The sequence below is a fragment of the Gordionus sp. m RMFG-2023 genome, chromosome 4, assembly GCF_954871325.1.
Source record: "Gordionus sp. m RMFG-2023 chromosome 4, tfGorSpeb1-WG-v2, whole genome shotgun sequence".
In the NCBI taxonomy this organism is placed as follows: domain Eukaryota; kingdom Metazoa; phylum Nematomorpha; class Gordioida; order Chordodea; family Parachordodidae; genus Gordionus; species Gordionus sp. m RMFG-2023.
In genome coordinates this window covers 22,092,593-22,113,731 of record NC_088778.1, presented here as the reverse complement: position 1 = coordinate 22,113,731, position 21,139 = coordinate 22,092,593, and the positions used below count along the sequence as shown (strand labels likewise).

Here is a 21,139-nt window from a genome sequence, read left to right as displayed (position 1 = left end):
ATCTAAAGCGAAACATCTACACAATACTTTCTAATCACACTTTTCGTAATATATTTAATAAAATTTATAAGGGATTTAATAATCATATAAGAGGTATGAAACCATAAGCTTAAAATTAAGCTTACCTAATTCTTCATAAGATTTTAGAGTCCTACCTGTTACTAAATTAAAATAGTGATTTTAATTAAGAATTTGAACCTTAATTTGATAGATCCTATCTTCAACAGCCCCCAAAGTTTGTATTTTTTAAATTATACTAATATTGCAAATTTACTAAAACAGCTCTCTACTTAAATCTAATTTATAAATCGTTTAAAAATTTTTGTAAGAGTAGAGAACTGCTGTTTAATAAATTTTGTTTAACTTTTCTCCTTGTTTATCTTGATTATTATTATAACTTATACAGGAGGTATATTAATTTTATTTTTATACTCATGTGTTTTGTCTCTAACTCCAATAACCAAGTTTTTATTAGGGCAGGGGATTTTCAAAGACTAACCGACCTAAAACATACAGTGTGCGTAAACTTGCAATTATTGCGGAAAGTATATGGAAGGTAAATAATTATCTTAAATAACTGGCCTATAACCAAACGAACCGCAAACTTGCAAGATACATATCGCCATTTAAACTTTTACAGCATACCCATTTTTATTTTTAAGGAACCTGGGAACCATAGCATGTGAAGAAGAAGCGTGATAAAATCAAAGTTTATCGTAGTCGTAATTCATAATAAAAATAAAATAAAACTGAGAAAGAGAACTCTATAAATTTTATAAGCTCAATATTATATTAGTTTTATTTATCATTTTATATCCTTGATGTCACATTTATAATTTATTTATATAATACAATTGTAGTAGTGTCATATAAATCGTAATTCATATATTCTTTCATAATCACTTAATACCCTACCATTTAAGGGCTTTTTCGACTTTAGATTTATTTGCAAATGTTTTCAGGAGGTTGTGACTCGTCATACAGATGTTCTCTGTCCTCGATCTAATGTATATAATAAAAAATCAATTTAAAATTAATTATATTAAAATCAGGATAATGATAACAAAAAAATAAAATAAGTATAGTCAAAAATTACTTATGGGAAAGATTACCTTAAATTTTTAAAGGAATATAAATATGAATTAGCCACAAATTAAAAGGATTCGACCTAATTTAAAAAAATATGTATAATGTCTCATTTACATCACCGCTTTTGTAGAAAATTTTCTTAATCTAGAGAGGTTTGTTTTTAGAAGAAAAAAACGGACTTAGACATCAATTTTAAAAATACTTTTATTGTAATAAATATTTAAGCCCAAAGGTATATCTACAGCACATCTTTATTTAATTGTGTTTCATTTATTTTTAATTTGCAAAATAATTTTGCATAATAAAAAGATTTTATCAAAAATGACAAGTTAAATAATTTATAAAAAACTTAACTCGTTATTTTTGAAATGCATCTAACTAAACACTTTTGAAATAAAATGTAACAAGTAAAATAGTTACGTAGAGAATATTTATAAAGATTATAAACACAACTGACCATAGGTGAGTGAATTTGGTGGCTTTAACTTAAGTAATTTAAAAGTTATTTATTGGACCATTTATAGCCCTTTATATAATCATAACTCCAAAACCTTTCGAATATTCAACCTAATTTTTTATATATCATGATTTCTTAGTTCCACTTAAAAAAATATCAAAAGAAATAAGTATCAATTTTATATCTGTGATAACGATGAAGCAGTTAGTGATTTTTACTTTTATTTTCATAAAAATGCGCTTAATTGATATTTTTTAAATAAAATTTCGGGAACAAAATTTGGACTAGAAATATTTTATGCATGCAGCTTAACTTAAAAATTTACAAGCTTAGGCCAAAAATTGAATTTGTCGATTTAAAAAAAAAATATTATAATATTTATCATCCCTAGTATCCAACTCAAATCTCCAACTCAAATCTATGTGGACCAATTTTATTTAAAATCATCAGAATCGGAATAAATATATTATTTTCAGAATATTAAAACATATTTAAAAATCAGTTAAAGAAATTTCTGAACACTCAAAAATTAAATTTAAAAAGGTTAATTTATTTTAATCCTCCCAATTAATAAATTGAGAGCGCTATAAAAATGGTGATAATGAAAAATTTTAGACAAAATATTGGTAGAGATAATGTTTAGGATGGTTGTGATATTAAAATTTGTAATAAAATTGAGATTATATTTTCCATAAAGATTGTAAGTAGTAATAAAATAAATTAAAAAATCAGAGGCATGTTCTCCTACCCTCGACGTTAGCATTCTCTATGATTTTTGTTCATATTGTAAATATGAAAATAACATACCATCTTACTTATATCCTACATCTAGTAAATGGTAAATTTCTGCTTATCTTATCTACTAAGAATTTGTTTTGAAAAATTAAACCTTTCTTTTAAAGAATAGTAAAAGCTTTTCAAGTGACTTTATCGTAATCAGTGAGTTGTTAATTTGATCTTTGATGAATTTTGGAGCATCTGGGTCAAGCTTCTAATAATAATTATTATATTAATAATCGAGGAGTATGGATATAATATTAACTATTTAAAATTAAGGGGCATAACTTTAAATTCATTTTGTATATTCGGCGCTAATTTGCGCTAACCATGAATCCAAGGTAAGAAGCTTTAACTTAACTCTTTTCTAAGGTATATAATATTAAATAGTAAGAAGACAAGATCTACTCAGTGTCAATAAACAATTTTTTGGATGGGGGAGGAGTTCGTGTCAATAAAAAATTGCATATTTTACTCGATTCGACCGGAAATCGTATTCAATCACTTTTCATCATTTTTAAAATGAGATTGGTATCCTTAGGTCTCCGTAAGCCCAGAAAGATGGTATGATTTTCTCATGGGTAGTGTTGTTAATCGACTAAATTTAGTCGACTAACAGAGGACTAACTAATAGTTTTAGTCGAACAATTCAACTAAAAACTTTAGCGAACTAAAACGATTAGTCGACTAAAAACGACTAATAAGTCGACTAAAACGACTAATTTAGTCGACTAAAACGACTAATCAGAGAAGATAAACAAAAAGAAGTAAAGTGAGAATTTGTCATTAAAATAACTATATGAGTTATATATAAGTTATTTTTAATATATTTTTTTTTTGAACTTTTTTAAAATTATTTTAAAGCAAGGTATAAATATATATTGTAAACATGTTATATTAAAATTTCAGTGAAGATGTACCATAGAAAAGTGACAATTGTCATAATCGTCATTTATAGGTTTTTTTGAAATTTTTTGAAGCAAATGGGTAAAAATATATATTTTAAACATGTTAAAATAAAATTTAAGCGAAGATGTACCATAGAAAAGTGACAATTGTCATAATTGTCATTTATAGGTTTTTTTGAAATTTTTTTAAGCAAATGGGTAAAAATATATACTGTAAACATGTTAAAATAAAATTTCAGTCAAGATGTACCATAGAAAAGTGACAATTGTCATAATCGTCATTTTTAAGTTTTTTTGGAATTTTTTGAAGCAAATGGGTAAAAATATATATTGTAAACATGTTATATAAAAATTTCAGTGAAGATATACCATAGATAAGTGACAATTCTCATAATCATTATTTTTTTAACTTTTTTGAAGTAACAGAGTAAAATAAATTGTAAACATGTTAATTTAAAATTTAAATGAGGATGTGACATATGACAATTAATATAATCGTTAATTTTAAGATCTTTAAAATAATTTCTGAAACAAGCTGGGTTTTAGCCTACGCCCTTCCATCTAATTTTAAAAGTGCTGACCTATTTAAAAATTTAAACTTTTATTAGTTATTTAAAATTTATTAGGTAAACATTAAAAAATATATGCTTCATTTTTAACATTTTTAATACTAAAGTACCGATTACTGTTTTGGATATTATTGCTGAGAGAAGGTAATTAGATTAAAAATACTTTTTGGATTTTTTTGCATATAACTAACATCGACGTGGATAAAAATTTAATTTTACACTTTTTCCCAAAAGCAAAGAAAATTCAATTATAAATGAAGTCAAGATTATATCACACAAAAGAAGGGTGTAAATTACAATTTATTTAAAGGAATCAATATGATAAATATATTTAACTATCAATTGATTTTTTTTAAACTTATAAATGTTTAAAATAAATAAAATATCTTTGAAAACCTAGAAAATAAATTATACAAAAATATCTTTTTCAACCAATGTGCAAAATTTAAAAAAAAATGAAGAGGGTAGGGTTGAAAATTGACTTTTTTGTCGATTTGATATGGAATTCACCATATATTTTTACCCATTTGCTTCAAAAAATTTCAAAAAAACCTATAAATTGCGATTATGACAATTGTCACTTTTCTATGGTACATCTTCACTGAAATTTAAATAAAACATGTTTACAATATATATTTTTACCCATTTGCTTCAAAAAATTTCAAAAAAACATATAAATGATGATTATGACAATTGTCACTTTTCTATGGTACATCTTGACTGAAATTTAAATATAACATGTTTACAATATATATTTTAATCCATTTGCTTCAAAAAATTTCAAAAAAACTTAAAAATGACGATTATGACAATTGTCACTTTTCTATGGTACATCTTCACTGAAATTTAAATATAACATTTTTACAATATATTTTTACCCATTTGCTTCAAAAAATTTCAAAAAAAACCTATAAATGACGTTTATGACAATTGTCACTTTTCTATGGTACATCTTCGCTTAAATTTTATTTTAACATGTTTACAATATATTTTTTTACCCATTTGCTTCAAAAAAACCTATAAATGACGATTATGACAATTGTCACTTTTCTATGGTACATCTTCACTGAAATTTAAATATAACATGTTTACAATATATATTTTTACCCATATGCTTCAAAAAATTTCAAAAATGACGATTATGACAATTGTCACTTTTCTATGGTACATCTTCACTGAAATTTTGATTCAACATGTTTACAATATATATTTATACCTTGCTTTAAAATAATTTTAAAAAAGTTCAAAAATAATTTATAATTTTAACCTGTTCCTTCAAAGAAAAATAAATTCAAAAAATATTAAAAATAACTTATATATAACTCATATAGTTATTTTAATGACAAATTCTCACTTTACTTCTTTTTGTTTATCTTCTCTGATTAGTCGACTAAATTAGTCGTTTTAGTCGACTAAATTAGTCGACCAAATTAGTCGACTAATTGACTAATTTAGTCGCTAAAGTTATTTCCTAGACTACGACTATTAGTCTTAGTCTAGGAAGAAATCAACTAATTAACAACACTACTCATGGGCTTAAATTTTTTTAAAATGAATCCGGGTCAATTTTTAATAAAAATATTTAGATTATATTAATTAATCAGTTGGGAAGTGTGGAAAATTATAAAATGGAGTGTTATAGTCATTTATTCTTCACATTTATGTTTAATTTTCCCTTGAAACAATTTAAAAAATACGGCTAAAATTGTACAGAATAATAAAACTTTTAAAAATTCGTGCCAGGACATGAAAATTAAAAATCCGGGCCAAAATATTTCTTAAAAACATCCAGCACCGGTGTAACGTGTGAAAGTGATTACCGTGAGATTTCGAATTCTCACACCATCAAAATCTCACGGCTGACACCGTGTGAAAGTGATTTCATGAGATTTTGATTTTTATCACTTCAAATACATTGGGGGCCATTTAAATCATCAAAATCTCACGGCTATTCAATATTTCAAAATCTCATGGATTTTTTCAAAATCTCATAGATATTTTTAAAATCTCGCATTATTAATTTAAATATACTTTTAAAACGTCAGATTTGAATAAGGCTGTCAAATTAAAAATATTTCTATATAATACAATTTAATTTGAAATTCTTTTTCATTGAAGTAAATTTTTAACGGAAATATATTTTTATTTCAGAAATATTTTAGCTCAAATTATAATGATATATATGACTTCCTTGTATTCTCTAAAATTCCGGTGAATGTTAATAAGGCTAATTTTCTAAGAAAGATAACCGCCTTCAAGATTATAGAAAATCAATTATTCTATGGGGAAAGTAAATTTTAGATATGTCATGATTAATTTATTAAAATTAGCCATTATAAGTTTAATGCAATATATTATTTTTTAACATTGAAAAATGCTCAGGCCATTGATTATTATCTTTTTTTCATCTAAAATTAATTATAGCTGCAAATGTAAGTGTATATATATATATATATGTAAGAACATTTAATAAAATTTTACATATAGTCATTATTAAATGCTATTTTACAACTAAAATTTAATTTAGATTATCACATAAAGATGAAAAGTAAATGTTAGATACTTTTATTATAATGTATATTGGGCTTATAAATGATTGCATAATTAATTTATTAAAGTTAGGTATTATAATATATACAACTAAAATTGTATGACAAAATTAAGTGCAGTTTATTATTCTAGCCATTAATTATATATATTTTTTCTGCATCACAAATATTATTATATATATTTTTTCTGCATCACAAATATTATTATATATATAATTTAATGATATTTTAGAAGAAAGAAAAGTTATACTGACAGGAGATGAACAAAAAAAAATAATTAAAACAATACATGAGGGGGGTGTATCTACAGTTGCAGGTATTGCTATGGGAGGGCATCTGGGGATTAATAAAACTAATCAAATAATAGCTGAAAAGTAAAAATTTGCAATATTCTTTTAATTATTTTTTTTAAGCTTTTATTGGTTGGGGAGCAATAAAAGTGTTAGAGAGTTTATCAAATCCTGTGAGGTATGTCAAAAATCAAGCAGTCGTTTTGATAAAACCTCAAATGTTTTACACAATATTAAAGTTGTGCCAAAGTCTTGGTATCAAATTGGCATCGATTTAATCTAGATGCCAGAATCCAAGGAAAAATACAAATATATTTTATGTGCCATATGCTATTTTTCAAAATATTTAATGGCTATTCCTATTAAGGATAAAACAGCTAAATCTGTTGTAAAAGCCTTAAACATCATTGTCAACACCCATCAATGCTATGAAGTAATAAAATAAAAATACCAATTTTAACTGAATTTTATTATATTAATATATTTTTTTTTAAATTTAATAAAACTAAAATATATATTTATTAAAGATTCAGATAAATGATCAAGGCAGGGAATTCTGTAACAATGTTTGTACAGAATTCCATAAATATTGTGGGATTGTCCAGAGAGTAACCTCAGCCTACCACCCACAAGCAAATGGTTTGGTTGAGCGAGTTAACAGAACAATCCAGAACCGAATAGCAAAATCGGTTTTGGATATCCCAACTGACTGGCCAGATGCTTTGGTAGGGGTGTGTGGCACCTACAATTCTTGCATACACTCTTCTACGGGATTTTCGCCCTATGAACTGATGTATGGTCAGAAACCACGACGCCCTCTTACAGTAGAAATAATTTTTAATGTTATATTTTTAATTATTATTTAGTTACAAAACAAAATTGAGGATGTATTAGCCTTGCCAGAGGTTATGGCAAAAATAACAATTGATCATTGTTTAAAAGAAGAGTTAGAAATTAAAATGGCTCATCTTAAAAAAATAACCAAACTGGCTATACAAAATTTTGGTATAGCCCAGCTTAAACAAAAAAGGAATTACGAAAAAAGATCAAATGGTTCTAAATCTTTTATTTTGGGACAAAAGGTTCTTGCTTGGAACCATAAAAGGTCAGATAGGAAAGGAGGGAAAATGTTGAACCCCTGGATAGGCCCTTATTTGATCAATAAAATATTTGATAAGGGTAATAATTTTATATTATATTAATTAATACTGTATATCAAGGTGTATATGAATTAATAACCACAAATAATCTCATATTAAAAACAAAATATAATTTATCCAATTTAAAAGAATTTATTGTAAGAAACAATGAATATCCAGATGAAAATGGTAATGATTTTTAAAAAATTACATTTTTTATGAAGTAAAAAAAATATTTTTAGATACAAAAATTAATATTTAATAACATTATAATTATTTTTAAATTAATGCATTGCCTTTAGATAGTAGTTCCCAAAATGGCCTTTATGATCAAATTATTCCACTTGCTATGGAGTTTGTTGATCCAAAGTCTCCCAGAGGTATTGTATATAGGATATATTTGAATTATTTTTTTGAAAATAAAGCAGCACATGTGTTACCTATAGATAGTGGTTCCCAAAATGTTGAGTTTGAAGATAAAAATATTCAGCTTGACAGGGATTTTATTAATCCAAAGACTCCCATAGGTAATGTTATTTCTGATATATATTTGATTTATTTTTTAATTTATTACGTATACAGAATTGGATGATGATATTTTGATGATAAATAAATTAGAAAATATCCCTAGATATTTTCTTCCTACAACAAAGGTATGGAAAAAATATCATGCTAAAATATATGGTCTAAAGCCTCCCAAACGTTGTCGGGATGTAGACTATGGGAAACAACTTGGTGAACCCACCATCCTGGTGCAAATTGAAGGTGATGGGAATTGTTTTTATAGGTAAAACATATTAATATAAAATTTCATTTTATTCTAATTTATATAATTTAGGGCGATTAGTGTAGAGCTTACTGGAGCTCAAAATTCCCATGTTATTCTCAGGCAATGGTTGGCACAATTTATGCTAACATCCGAGATGGGAAAGGTAATTGAAAATTATCTTTACGAGACGAACAAAAAAATAGACATAAAAACTTATGTCTCAAATAATGTAATGACACAAAAGATATGGGCTTCTGACACAGAAGTCAGGGCGATGGCCACAATGTTAAATACGGCTATTTTTACTTATATAAAATATAATGATAATTTTGTATGGGCCCGATATGACCCATTTTATATTCGCGACAATATTAAAATATTTAATAATAATTTTATTTATATAAAAAATGAGGGGAGTCATTTTGAAAATGTTTTAGATTGCGATTTATCTTCCATCTAATCACTATTTATTATTTTTATTAAAAAAAATTTTTATATAAATATATTTCATTCATATTATAATTTATCGCCTTATATATATATTTTTTATGAAAGTTGTAGTTTATAAATAATATTCAATTACATTCTGATATGAAATATATGATAATAATTATATTTTTCCATGATGTTTTTATTAAATTTAAAATTATGTATATATCAATAAAGTTCTTCGTCTATTTTCTTATACTAAATAAAGTTTTATCTAATATTTGTGACCCAATTCAGTACAAAATAATATAGAGATGGATTATCTTTAAAACATTATATTAGGTAAACAAAATAAGCATTATGATTAAGCCATTTAGGCTAAGAATTTATCTTACTGTTTCTTTGCTGTGATTTTTAGAGGGTTGGGTAGAAAAGACGGTTTGCCTCTAGTAAATTTTCTGTCATATATGAGCTTTGTCTAAATTAATGTCTATCGAGAAGATGTTTGTATAATAAATATCATGGGATCGGAGTATTTGGTTATTTTATAAATTTCATGTTGTGTAAATTAGCATGTTAGTAAGGATCTCTTCCCTACCTAAATATTGCTAAACTTTAATTATGATATTGATTGGAGCCTCCTATCAATAATCTGAACTAGAGGTCTGGATTGGGTGGTTTTTTTGCCCGTACTTTAAAAAAAATATTTTCAACATTGGGCGAGAGGGTTAAAAAATTTGGGAGAATTTGATATTTTTCAGGCAAAATGAGCAGAACAGTAAATAGTTTTTACATTAAAATAAATAAAGAGCCAAACCAGCCATAAAATAATTTTAAAACAAAATATATATAAAAAAATTATAAGTGAGAGCGAGGGCAGGTTAAATAAATCTTTTCGCTAAAAACCCGCCCATTACAGACCTCTAATCTGCATATCTTATCACACACTATTTGGTATGATATGTAGACTAAAAATATAAATTTAAAACTATAGAGAGGCGGCGACTATTTAGATAAGATAGATAAAAAAAAACATTTATAAAAAATGTACGCTACATGGATTTGAACCCGCATTTTGAGGATAGGTAATGTAAGTCTTACTAACTAGACTACCCACCACACCTTGTAATACTTAATTTTATTTGTTATATATAATCTACTTTTAAATTAAATTTATATATATCAAAAAGAGAAATTTTATTATATTGTTAACTTTAATGATGTTAAAATAAAGATGAGCTCTTGAAATGAAACAATATATTTTACAAAGCATTACTAAAATATTATTTTAAAACATAGATTATAATTAAATATTTAGGTGTGATACCATTATTGTCTCTATATTATATTTTATATCCTTAACTTTAATGATGTTCCTTGATTTTACAGCTCTCATTATTCGACTTAATGATCTTAAAAAAATAAAGATGAGTTCTTAAAATGAAACGATATATATATCTTGCAAAGCATTATTAAAATATTATTCTAAAACATAGATTATAATTTAACAGTTAGGTTTTATACCATTATTGTCTCTATATTATATTATAATTTAAATTCATGTCATGAAAATTTTTGCATTTATCGCTTCAAAAACATTGGGGGCCATTATCATCAAAATCTCACAACCCATCCGTGTGAAAGTGATTGCGTGAGATTTCGAAATCTCACAGATCACTTTCACACGTTACACCGGGTTTAAAAATGAAATTCTCAAATACGTGCTTGGTAATTAAGCTATTAGAATATAAATAAAACTATGCAATGATTATAGCAAAATATAAATAATTGGTAAATGACTAAATAAGATAATATTAATCACATCTTCTGATATAGAACAATCAATACATTATTAGGATAATGCTGGCTTTCCAATTAATATCGAACTTACAACTATTTCACTTCCTAATAATTTACGTCCAGGTGGTGTAACTATGACTTCTTAGCATAGAGGGAGACAATTCGTGCGTAACTGGGTTTCCACTCATTAAAAATGGTTGTTCTTAGCTTTACCGAGTGTCCCAAAATAAATAAATAAATACTCTGAATTTTAGAATTTTCTTCATGATTCATATTTATTCTACTATATTATGATATCATTCCAAGTTTGATTGTTTTTTTAAATCTGTAGAAAAATAAAAATCCTATCAAATGACCCAACCAAATAATACTTTTAATTTAAGACAAAAATTTTAATTGGGTGGAAACCTCATATAAGGAATACTTTCCCTTTACTAATCTAGATACAATTGTAATATTATTTTTTTTTAAATTTGTTTTATTTATATATTGATAATTTATATTAATTTTTGTCATTACATAATTACTATGTGTTTCATTAAAAATAAATAAACCATTTATATTAAAAAAAATTATGATTTTAAGGAAATCAATGTGAAATTAAGGATAATTTATGTATTATTTATTTATTTTTATTACATTTTACTGTGTATAAAAATGGAGAAAAAAATGCAAAATCTGCAATATTTTGATAGGGTGGTTTAAAATTTTGTAAGCCCCTACACCGTAGTTACGGTTCTGGATCTATTTATTCTACTTTAACGAAGAAAGGACAAAGTAAATATATTGAAAGTATTCCTTGTAAATTTTAAATTATATTTATAAGGAATATAGTTTGGTATTAGCGTAGCCGATCTATTTTGGCTAAGGCTGAGCTTATTATTTTGATTGGCTAACGTTCTACTTTGCTGTAAATTTTATAATAATTTAATTGAGAAGATTAGGTAAAAATGAAAAGTTTAAATCGGTTTTAATCGAAATTCAATATAATTTTCGTATACGTCATTATAAAACTCTTCAAATGTTTTTTTAATGAAAATAATAATTAATATTTTAAATCTGTTTTAGTAGAAATTCAAATAATGTAATTAGGAAGCGTGACAATTTTTATATTCGCCATTTTAAAACTTCATAGCCAAAATAAATTAGCTCAGGCTTGGCCTTAGCCAAAAAAACCGGCTATTAACCAAATATAATAAGAAATAGTTTTCCCATAAATTTAGTCAAAAAAAATCAAATTAAGAAAATATTTACTAAAACTTACATTGTGAATATTAAGTGGCAATAAAATCCTTGGGTCATCTATTTCAACTTGGCGAATGATTTGAGATATCGTGTGCTCCAATTTACGCATATTTTTATTGATAAGACTTAAATGGGCCATATTCTGTGGCAAATTATCTTCCCTATTTCGAATATAAACAAACATAAATCGAATATAATAGGCATTATGTATTTAAGGAAGATGAGACCCAATTTCTATTAATTCATCTAGAATATAATCATAAAAAAAAGTCATTTTATCCATATGATTAATATTTAAAAAATTATGAAATTCAATTATTCAAAAAAATTCAAATTTTCATTGCAAATATTCCTAACTAAATTTTAAAAATTAAAGCAACAATCAAATATTTTAATTTTTGCTAAAATTCTTAATATTCTAATAATAATTATCACTATTAGTGGGCGTTTAGTTCTTAGGGAGGTCAAGAATATTTTTATCAACACAAAATATCGATATGGGTATAAAATAATATGTATTCACTAATGTTAATTGGTTATATTTGGTCTGGTAAATTGTGGGGGAGGAGGGGGGATAAATTTTAAAATGCCATAAATTTTTTTTATTGCTGTTTACTTCTTTACAAGCAAATCATCCATATTATATATTTTTCCAATTTAACTATATAATCGGCGCATATATTTTAATTGAAATTGAAGATAAAATTTGGAAAAATTATTATTTAAACAAATATTATATAAATGACATTTAATGGAACAATTGATACCATTTCTGAAACATTGGCATTTGTTTATTGCTGTAACCTTTTTGGCATGCAAATTGATTGACCATTACCATAAGAAGGACTTCTTGATGTTGTTATTAAAGAGATCGTATTATCAGGAACTAGTAAATTATTAAATTTCCTTGATTTGTCAACATTATTTTTTAAAAATAGGAAAACAATTTTTACCAAATTAATTTCAAAACATAATTTCTCGCCCTCTATTTGGATAATTTTGGCTTCAATATTTTTGAGTCATAGAATGGATCTATCATTTTTATTTAATGGGATTAATATGTAATTCGCAATGTATAATTTTTTTTTAAATTTTATATTTGTAAACATTGTCTTGCTTATTCCTATTTATTAAATAGGAAAGCGAAGGCAGTCTAGCTTAAATATTTTCTTTGCTATTACCTATTGCGATCGTGATTTTTTATCTTGCCATAGATTTGTATTGCCCAATTTATATTTCATTTTCCCCAAGAGAATATATTTAGCTTTGTAAAATGATTCATAAAAATTCCGACTTTTTATTATGTGAGGTGAGCAATCGCCCTTAGGTTCATTAGTTTTATCTAAGTTATATAATAAATATAGAGTATTTGTACTAGTCGGATAAGAAACTAAAGTGAAATCTAGTTTAATATAATAAATATATAAAAATGAAGAGTTAAATTAGTAGCCTATTGTGAGTTAGAATTGAATATAAAGTTATTAAGTGCTAATAACATTTTGCAAAACATTATTTTTGGCAAAGTTACTAGCATTATCATATAATTTAAATAATTATTTTATGTATTTTACAACTCATTACAATTTTTATTTATAAATTAATTTTTATCGATGTAACCTCGTAATAAAATTATTAAAAGAAATTTTTTTTTTAGTATTTTTTTACCATTAATCATTTCTAGTGTTGTTAAACGTCTCGATTTGAGCTGATTTTTAAAAACGGCTAACTCAATGTTTTATTCAAAAAATATTATGCAAGTCTAAAGATTTTGCTCATAGTTGATATAAAGGTTTGGACATCTATTAGGGAAATTTCGAGGGTTAGATACTATTTTTCTGGCTAGTTAGCCGTTTTTAAAAAATCGGCTCAAATCGAGCCGTTTAACAAACTAATCATTTTCTTAAAAAACTACACACATCCTCCAATCTAATAAATATTATAATTTTATCAATGATGATAGTAGTAGAGATAAAGTAGAAATAAATTGCACATGAAATTTATTAATATTACTGGAAATTTATTAGGTAAAATGAAATATTTAAAAACAAAATAGACAAGGAGAAAGAGGAAGATAAGAAAAAAGTTAGCATATATTATATATTTAAATTGAAACCCAAAAAAAGATTAAATTTTTTTTATCTTTATTCTATTTTATTTCTTAAAATTTTATCAAACCAGACATTCTATTATTATATTGAGTGTCTAGCTACTAAAGAAAATTTAAGTCGTTTCAATGAAATCTCTGTTGTGACAGGAAATTTATAAATAATCTATATTTAATATATACTAAGGGAGATTAGGAATAAAGGTATAAAAGAATTATTTTAATCAAATTATTTTATATTATGTAGGACAACCCCAACTTACAATCTCTCTAATTTTACGTGAAAGCTTGTTTTTGGCCACATAAATAATTTTAACTGACCATATAATTTTATTATAATTTATGAAATGACTAATATGTAAAATAAATATATATATAATTATTTAACAAATTCTGACCCCTTATAACAAATTTTATTTTTAACCTCGGCCCCTCAAACGAACTCAATGCAACCTATTAACCAAGCGGGTATTATTTAAGTCAAAAGATATTTTAATTAGATACTATTTGATAGCCATATCAATATTTTGTGTTGATAAACATATTCCTGACACTTCAAGATCTAGACCCGCCTATAGAATTTTAATTATTATTACAATCAAAAGATATTTTAATTACTTTTTATTTGATATCCTTTTTAAAAAATTTTACCCATCCCCTCCCATTCACCCCCCAGACCAAGTTCTACCTATCAAAACCAAGAATGAATATTTCAGTCAAAATATTTAAATTAGCCATTATTTGATACCCATATTAATATTCTGTTTTGATAAAAAAATTCCTGACCCCTCAAGAGCCCACTTAATGTTAATTATTATCACAATCAAAAATATTTTAATTACCCTTTATTTGATACCCATATTTTAAAAAAATTTCACCCCCACCCCCCAGGCCAAGTCCTACCCATTAGACAATTAATGAATATTTTCAGTCAAAAGATATTTAAATAAGCTATTATTTGATATCCATATCGATATTTTGTTTTGATAAAAATATTCCTGACCCCCCCCCCAGACCTTGACTTACCCATTAAGGGGAAGAGATTGACCTTCAGTTGAATAGATCTTTGACTAGCTATCGATTGATACTCTATATTAGACATGTTTACTTTCATAACGTCAAAAAAAACAACATTGAAAATTAATAAATAACAATAAAATTAAAAAGAAATAAAAGTAAACTCGTGAAAAAGATGTTAAATAAGATTTCACTTTATCACATTTAAAAAGTAATAATACTCTATTATCATTCCTTAACTTAAACCCCTATCTTTTTATTTATCCCATTAAAACTTATGATGATCCCGAATAGTTTTAATCCCTTTAAAAATTACGACATATATTTTTTTTTATGTTGAAAAATTAAAGAAAACTATCTTAAGAAAAATGTGGTAAATTTGTTTCTTCGATAGTAAGAAAACCACTAATATTTTGGTGCCATGAACAGAATAATTTTTATGGTTTTACCATCATATTTGCCTGATTAAAATTGGATTTGAAGGATATTAAAGGGGAAATGTATGGGGTTTATTTTAATTAATTTATAAAAATGGGTTTACCATTGATATCTTAAAAAACTAGTAACGAGGAGGCTAAAATTTTGAATCTCATTCTAGTATACATTTCATGTATAAACCAATTACTTGATAAAATATGAATTATAATGGTCAACATCTTCATAAGATAGTTTAAATCGTTTAGAATTGTTATTTATTTCATTATTTTCATTTTTCTTTTTATTAAGCACATTACTATCCTTTATGAATGCTTTAAATAAATCATCATATATGAGAAGATATTTTATTCAAACTTGATTGGTCATTTAAATTTATAATTTGGCTAGCATTTTTATCTTCAATATCATTTTGATTATTACATGTACTATGATTATCTAGGTAATTAAATTCAATTTTATTTTCTTGTTCAATATCAATTTTTGACTCAATATGACTTATATAACTGTTGTGATAATTAATAGTTTTCCCAATCCCACCCAAAACCTCAATAGCCTTTTGTCAATAAAATATATAAATAAATATAATAATAGATTTAAATATTTTTAAAAATTATAAAAAAAAATTTTAATTTTTTATATATATTAACCGCAGTATCTTGTTTCAAAAAAGCAATTTCAAGAGCTGTTTTGTTGTCATTTGTTATAATATCTAAGTCTGCATTACTGATCACCAATAAACGTAAAACTGTTATACAACTCATATGAGCAGCATGACACAAAGCCTTAATAAATATATCTTTTAAATATTTAATATATCATTATACAGTCATTCCTTCATTATCTTGAAGATTTATAGCTGCATGATAATGAATTAAATAATTGACAACTAAAGTTCTGCCTAACCTTGCTGAATACATTAGAGCTGTCTTTCCTGAACTGATAAAATTAATATAAATAAAATATTTCATACAAACCTGTCTTTAGCATTTATATCAATAAGTGGTTCTAAATCTTGAAAGAATTTAGGATTTTTAATTGGAATTAATGTTTGAATAATATTTAAAATTTTATCATCCATATGCTGCTGGGTACTTAAACAGCTTAATATCAAAGGAGTTTGCCCTGATATCAATGAGGAAGGCAACAAATTCACATATTTTAAATGCAAAGGGATGTTATCATTTAATTTAGGCAAGCTTGAAGTTAACCCTATGTTACAGCCATTATTAACAAAAAATATAACAATATCCAGTTGTAAAAAATAACAAGCTAGCATTAATGGAGTCCATCCCATTGAAAGGTAAGAATTTATATCTGATATTTTTCCTAGCATTTATTAACATAGTAATAAAAGTGAAAGAGCTTACCATCAGCAAAAATTTGTTTTATTTTAAATAATTCACCACCAGCAATGGCTTGTATTAAATATTCTTGCATTTTTAAATCCATCTTCCTTGCTTGCTCAAAAATTTTAAATGAACCATCGGTGTAATTAAGGTGAAAATTGACAGGTATAATCAGAATTGACAGGTAAACTGAGAATGGTAAGGCAAAAGTGGGTAAAATTTCTATTTATAGTATATTTTAGCAATAGGCGTGAGTGAAGCCAAAAAAATTTTAATTGGGTGTTCTATCTCAGTAGCTAATAATCCCTTTGCGATTTTTATTTCTTAATATAATATTTCAATCAAGGTTTAATAAGGATGCATTGAAACCATTTTATCTGTAATAGATTTTTTTTCAAGGGAGCGAGGCATGTATTAAAACAAGATCCAAGTTATAATCATTGTCAGAAAGTTTTTAGTTAAACAAATAATCAATTATTTTATTATAGTTAAAGTTTCTAGTATATAAAACTAGATTCGAGTTTTTTAAAATGACCCGATTATGATTTTAGCCAAAACAAAATTATAGAGCCTCGTGATTTGGCAAATAAATTATCAGCTATGTATGAGCAAGATTTCCAGGCGTACATAATATTATTTTGCTCATAATCTTAATGGGCCGTTTTTAAAAATACATCCGAATCTGGCTTATCAATAACACTAATAGTTTCCATTTAAAAAATACCAAGGTTACTTTTCACAAACAAATTTTAATTTGGCATCAACAAAATAAACGTGAAGATTTTATGGCATTTTACGAACACTTGAGGATTTTTTGAGGGTCAGATTCAATTTTTTAATATTAATTATGATAATAGGCCTAATATGCTTAGCAGGGTTCTTCCAAAAAGATTTGTATTAAAGCTCTTAATGAGAGGTTTAATGAATTTGATCTAATCAATAATTTATTTACAGTGTTTTTGTTTTTCAGAATATATATATCTTTTATAATTTAAACATTTCGTGAAAAGTAGATATAAATCTGAAACTATTCATGTTAAAAAAAATGGAAAGTATTAATTTGGAATTAAATATGGCGTTCAAGAAACTGAGGGAACAGGAGGAAATTAGTAATATATGTATATTGAAAAAATAAAGAATTGAATAAAGATTTGCATCGGATAATTATTTGAATAAAATAATGGAATTGGAAAGTAATTTAAATGTAATTTTAAATGAAATCAAGAATGATGAGCCAAAAGTGGTTAAAAAATTGAATGTATATAGTGATGATCACCCAGAAGGTTTGGATAGATCGGTTGTTATCTTAAAAGAGGTAAAAGAATTGAAAGATGTAATATATGGCAGGATATATGTAAATTGATTCATAGGCGTAGCCAGGGGGGGGGGGCAAGGGGAAATTCTCCCTCATCCCTTCAGAAATTTATCACTTTTTGTAAATATCATTTTTAGCTAATAAAAAATGTCACCCTTAGTCCTCCCCTTACTCCCTGACCCCCAAATATGTATTATTATTTTATGGAAGGCATAAACAAGGTACGAGTAAAACAAACTTTTATTGAAAAATTTATATATCTGTTTTTTACAAAAATATATTACACTTTATATACATTTTCAGTAATCAGTTTTTGTAACTATTCACAAAATAAAATGATATAAAAATAAGGTTTTTAGTATGTTAAATAAGAAAAGACAATTTTAAACTCTTTAACATATTAAAATAGAAAAGACCAATTTTTAAAAGGTATTTTGAATATCATATAATATAAAAACCTTCAAAAAATATAAATATAATATGACATATAAATTAGTCATTTTCAACATGTATGCATATATCTTAAATAATAATTTAGAAAGAATGTAAAAGTTGATATTTTTTTATAAAACTATTCATCATAATTTATAGATTTTTGGAAAAATAAATTTATAAATAAATAAAATGAACCAAAAATGTTTTTTAATAAATAGAATATAAGCCAAAGATAAGTCTTAAGACAGAAGTGAAATGTATTATAATTATTAATAATAGATCCATAAAATTACTAAATAATATAATATATCAAATATAATTTTTTATAAAGTGAGTAATTTTAATTTATTTATCTTATTAAAAGTAGAATATAATTATAAAACTATTGATAAAATTAAATCATAAATTAAAAAAATATTAAAGCACAATACAAACAGTTGAATATTATATGTCGTAGATTTACAGTATATCTAATTATCAAATGACAATCAAGTAATTTTTACCAATATAGCGAATTACATATTTTACAGAAAACTATAAAATATTGATAAGGACATCAGAAAATATCTTAAGACATTGTGGGATGAAATGAATAATAGATTAAATTTTAATATCATTTTTACTTAAAATAAATAGATGGCGTTAAATAATTGAATGCAAATTGTTGCTATATTTAATATCAAGAGCATTGATTAATAAAATTTGTTAAATTATTAAGTGTAATATATTCTCTAACTGTCAAATATGTCTGTATAAGTGGAATTTTACCCTGTATTTTATAACTAATTCTCAGAGTTGGGCAGTACCGCGAATACTTGTATCTAAGATACAAGATACAAGATCCTTTTGTATCTTGTACTCAGTATCTTATTGACATTTTTAATAAGATACTAGTATCTGTATCTAAGATCCTTTATTTTGAAAAGTATCTTGTATCTTTTTCATTTTCTTTGAAAAGATACAGATACAGATTCTTTTTAATATTCATGTTTAAAACATTTACATATCACACAATGTAACTTTATTTTCTTCATAAAATCTTGTATTATTTTCTTTATTTTTTCCTTCTATATTTTAAATATATTGATAACCAAAATTAGTTGGAAATTTTACAAATCACAAAGATAGATAGATTAAAAATAACAACACCAAAACTAAATAAGTAAATGTTATATTTTATATGTAATATTTTTTAATTTGTAGAATGTTTAACATTTATATTAGTGAAGATGAAATTATGGAGATAGGTTCTCCTGAATCAAACCCGAATCTTAAAATTCTAGATGGAAAATTTTTTAAAGTAATTCATGTGAAAAAGGACAACAAGCCGAATGTCAAAATTGCACAAGTAAAAAAGTTAATAAAGATTGTACAAACTCCTCTACAAACTTTGTAAACATACTAAAGTATAATATATACATTTTTATTTTATAATTATTAACATAATAATACCTATACTTAAGTCCCTCTTAGATATTTGTTATTAAAATTTTTATAGAAGATAGTTGATTATCAAATTAAAATCATTTTGGATATATATATTTTAGGGGTGTACTGATACCACTTTTTAGAGGTCGATTCGATCCGATATTCCCGATATTAAATTGATATCGGCCGATTACCGATCCGATATCATATCTAATTTAGTATTCTGTAAAGATAACAATGGTTTTAATTTTTAATATACTATTTATTAGTACAACATCTATAATTTAACTATACCATAAATTATGTCATTTAAATATATTATAATGATCAGTTATAGTTTATATTCATCTCAATTGCAATTCTAAAAGTATAAAAAATATTTTTATTGTTAAATCACTTTTATATAATAAGTAATAACATTAATCTATATACTTATTAAGCAATAAACATTTATATTATGAAATTTGAAATAAATATTTAAAATAATATTTAACATTAATATAGCGAAGATTTCTTTTTAGAAATACCAATATTTCCAATTTATCAGAGGTCAGCTTGCAGCGATAGCAACTGTCAATATCACCAGCTTCACTAAAAAGAGATTCTTAAGAGATTATCGCACACTTTTATAAACAGAATGCGCAAAAAAATAACAATATGGTAGAATGTTTATTAATTAATTATTATTATTAAAAAAATATACATAAAAATGGATTTCGATTTTATTTATAAAAATAAATGATTTTAGATAAAACTATTTTTTTTAAATTTTATAACATTTTATTTTTGTTAAAGAAGCCTCGGATCAAATTTTATAATATTGATCGATAATTGATATTTTAAAATGGGTAAAATATTGGACCGATCCGATTCTATAAAAAATATTGGCACATCCCTAATATATTTTATATTTAATTATTTTAGCAAGTTCTTAAATATTTAAGCTACAATTGATATATAATATTAGATATTTAAAAGGCTCTTAATAAAATTATTATAATAAGGTAGAATTTAACTTTATTAGTTATTTTTATT

At 24.8% G+C, this 21,139-nt stretch overlaps 2 protein-coding genes across 5 annotated transcripts; one reads left to right on the top strand and one right to left on the bottom strand.

Annotated features, from left to right (window-relative positions):
• Nucleotides 1–771: 771 nt before the first annotated feature.
• LOC135928334 (ankyrin repeat domain-containing protein 7-like) lies at nucleotides 772–17,055 on the bottom strand. 2 transcript variants are annotated; one of them, XM_065464779.1, is made up of 9 exons: nucleotides 16,948–17,055; nucleotides 16,555–16,906; nucleotides 16,405–16,516; nucleotides 16,228–16,362; nucleotides 15,935–16,133; nucleotides 15,768–15,891; nucleotides 12,041–12,182; nucleotides 2,436–2,537; nucleotides 772–1,002 (listed from the first exon to the last, which is right to left on the bottom strand). In XM_065464779.1, exons 1-9 carry the CDS (start codon nucleotides 17,027–17,029, stop codon nucleotides 943–945), a joined length of 1,308 nt encoding a protein of 435 aa, XP_065320851.1. In that variant the 5' UTR covers nucleotides 17,030–17,055; the 3' UTR covers nucleotides 772–942. The 2 variants fall into 2 exon arrangements, with proteins under 2 accessions (XP_065320851.1, XP_065320852.1); XM_065464780.1 differs by lacking the exon at nucleotides 16,948–17,055 and having other exon boundaries at nucleotides 16,405–16,511; nucleotides 16,555–16,698.
• Nucleotides 6,017–9,022, top strand: LOC135927853 (uncharacterized). Of its 3 annotated transcripts, none has more exons than XM_065464068.1 (10): nucleotides 6,017–6,090; nucleotides 6,582–6,723; nucleotides 6,763–7,072; nucleotides 7,167–7,463; nucleotides 7,506–7,818; nucleotides 7,860–7,967; nucleotides 8,081–8,158; nucleotides 8,204–8,305; nucleotides 8,361–8,565; nucleotides 8,617–9,022. In XM_065464068.1, exons 3-10 carry the CDS (start codon nucleotides 6,923–6,925, stop codon nucleotides 9,005–9,007), a joined length of 1,644 nt encoding a protein of 547 aa, XP_065320140.1. In that variant the 5' UTR covers nucleotides 6,017–6,090; nucleotides 6,582–6,723; nucleotides 6,763–6,922; the 3' UTR covers nucleotides 9,008–9,022. The 3 variants fall into 3 exon arrangements, with proteins under 3 accessions (XP_065320140.1, XP_065320142.1, XP_065320141.1); XM_065464069.1 differs by lacking the exon at nucleotides 6,017–6,090 and adding an exon at nucleotides 6,183–6,232; XM_065464070.1 differs by having other exon boundaries at nucleotides 6,582–7,072.
• Nucleotides 17,056–21,139: the final 4,084 nt, after the last annotated feature.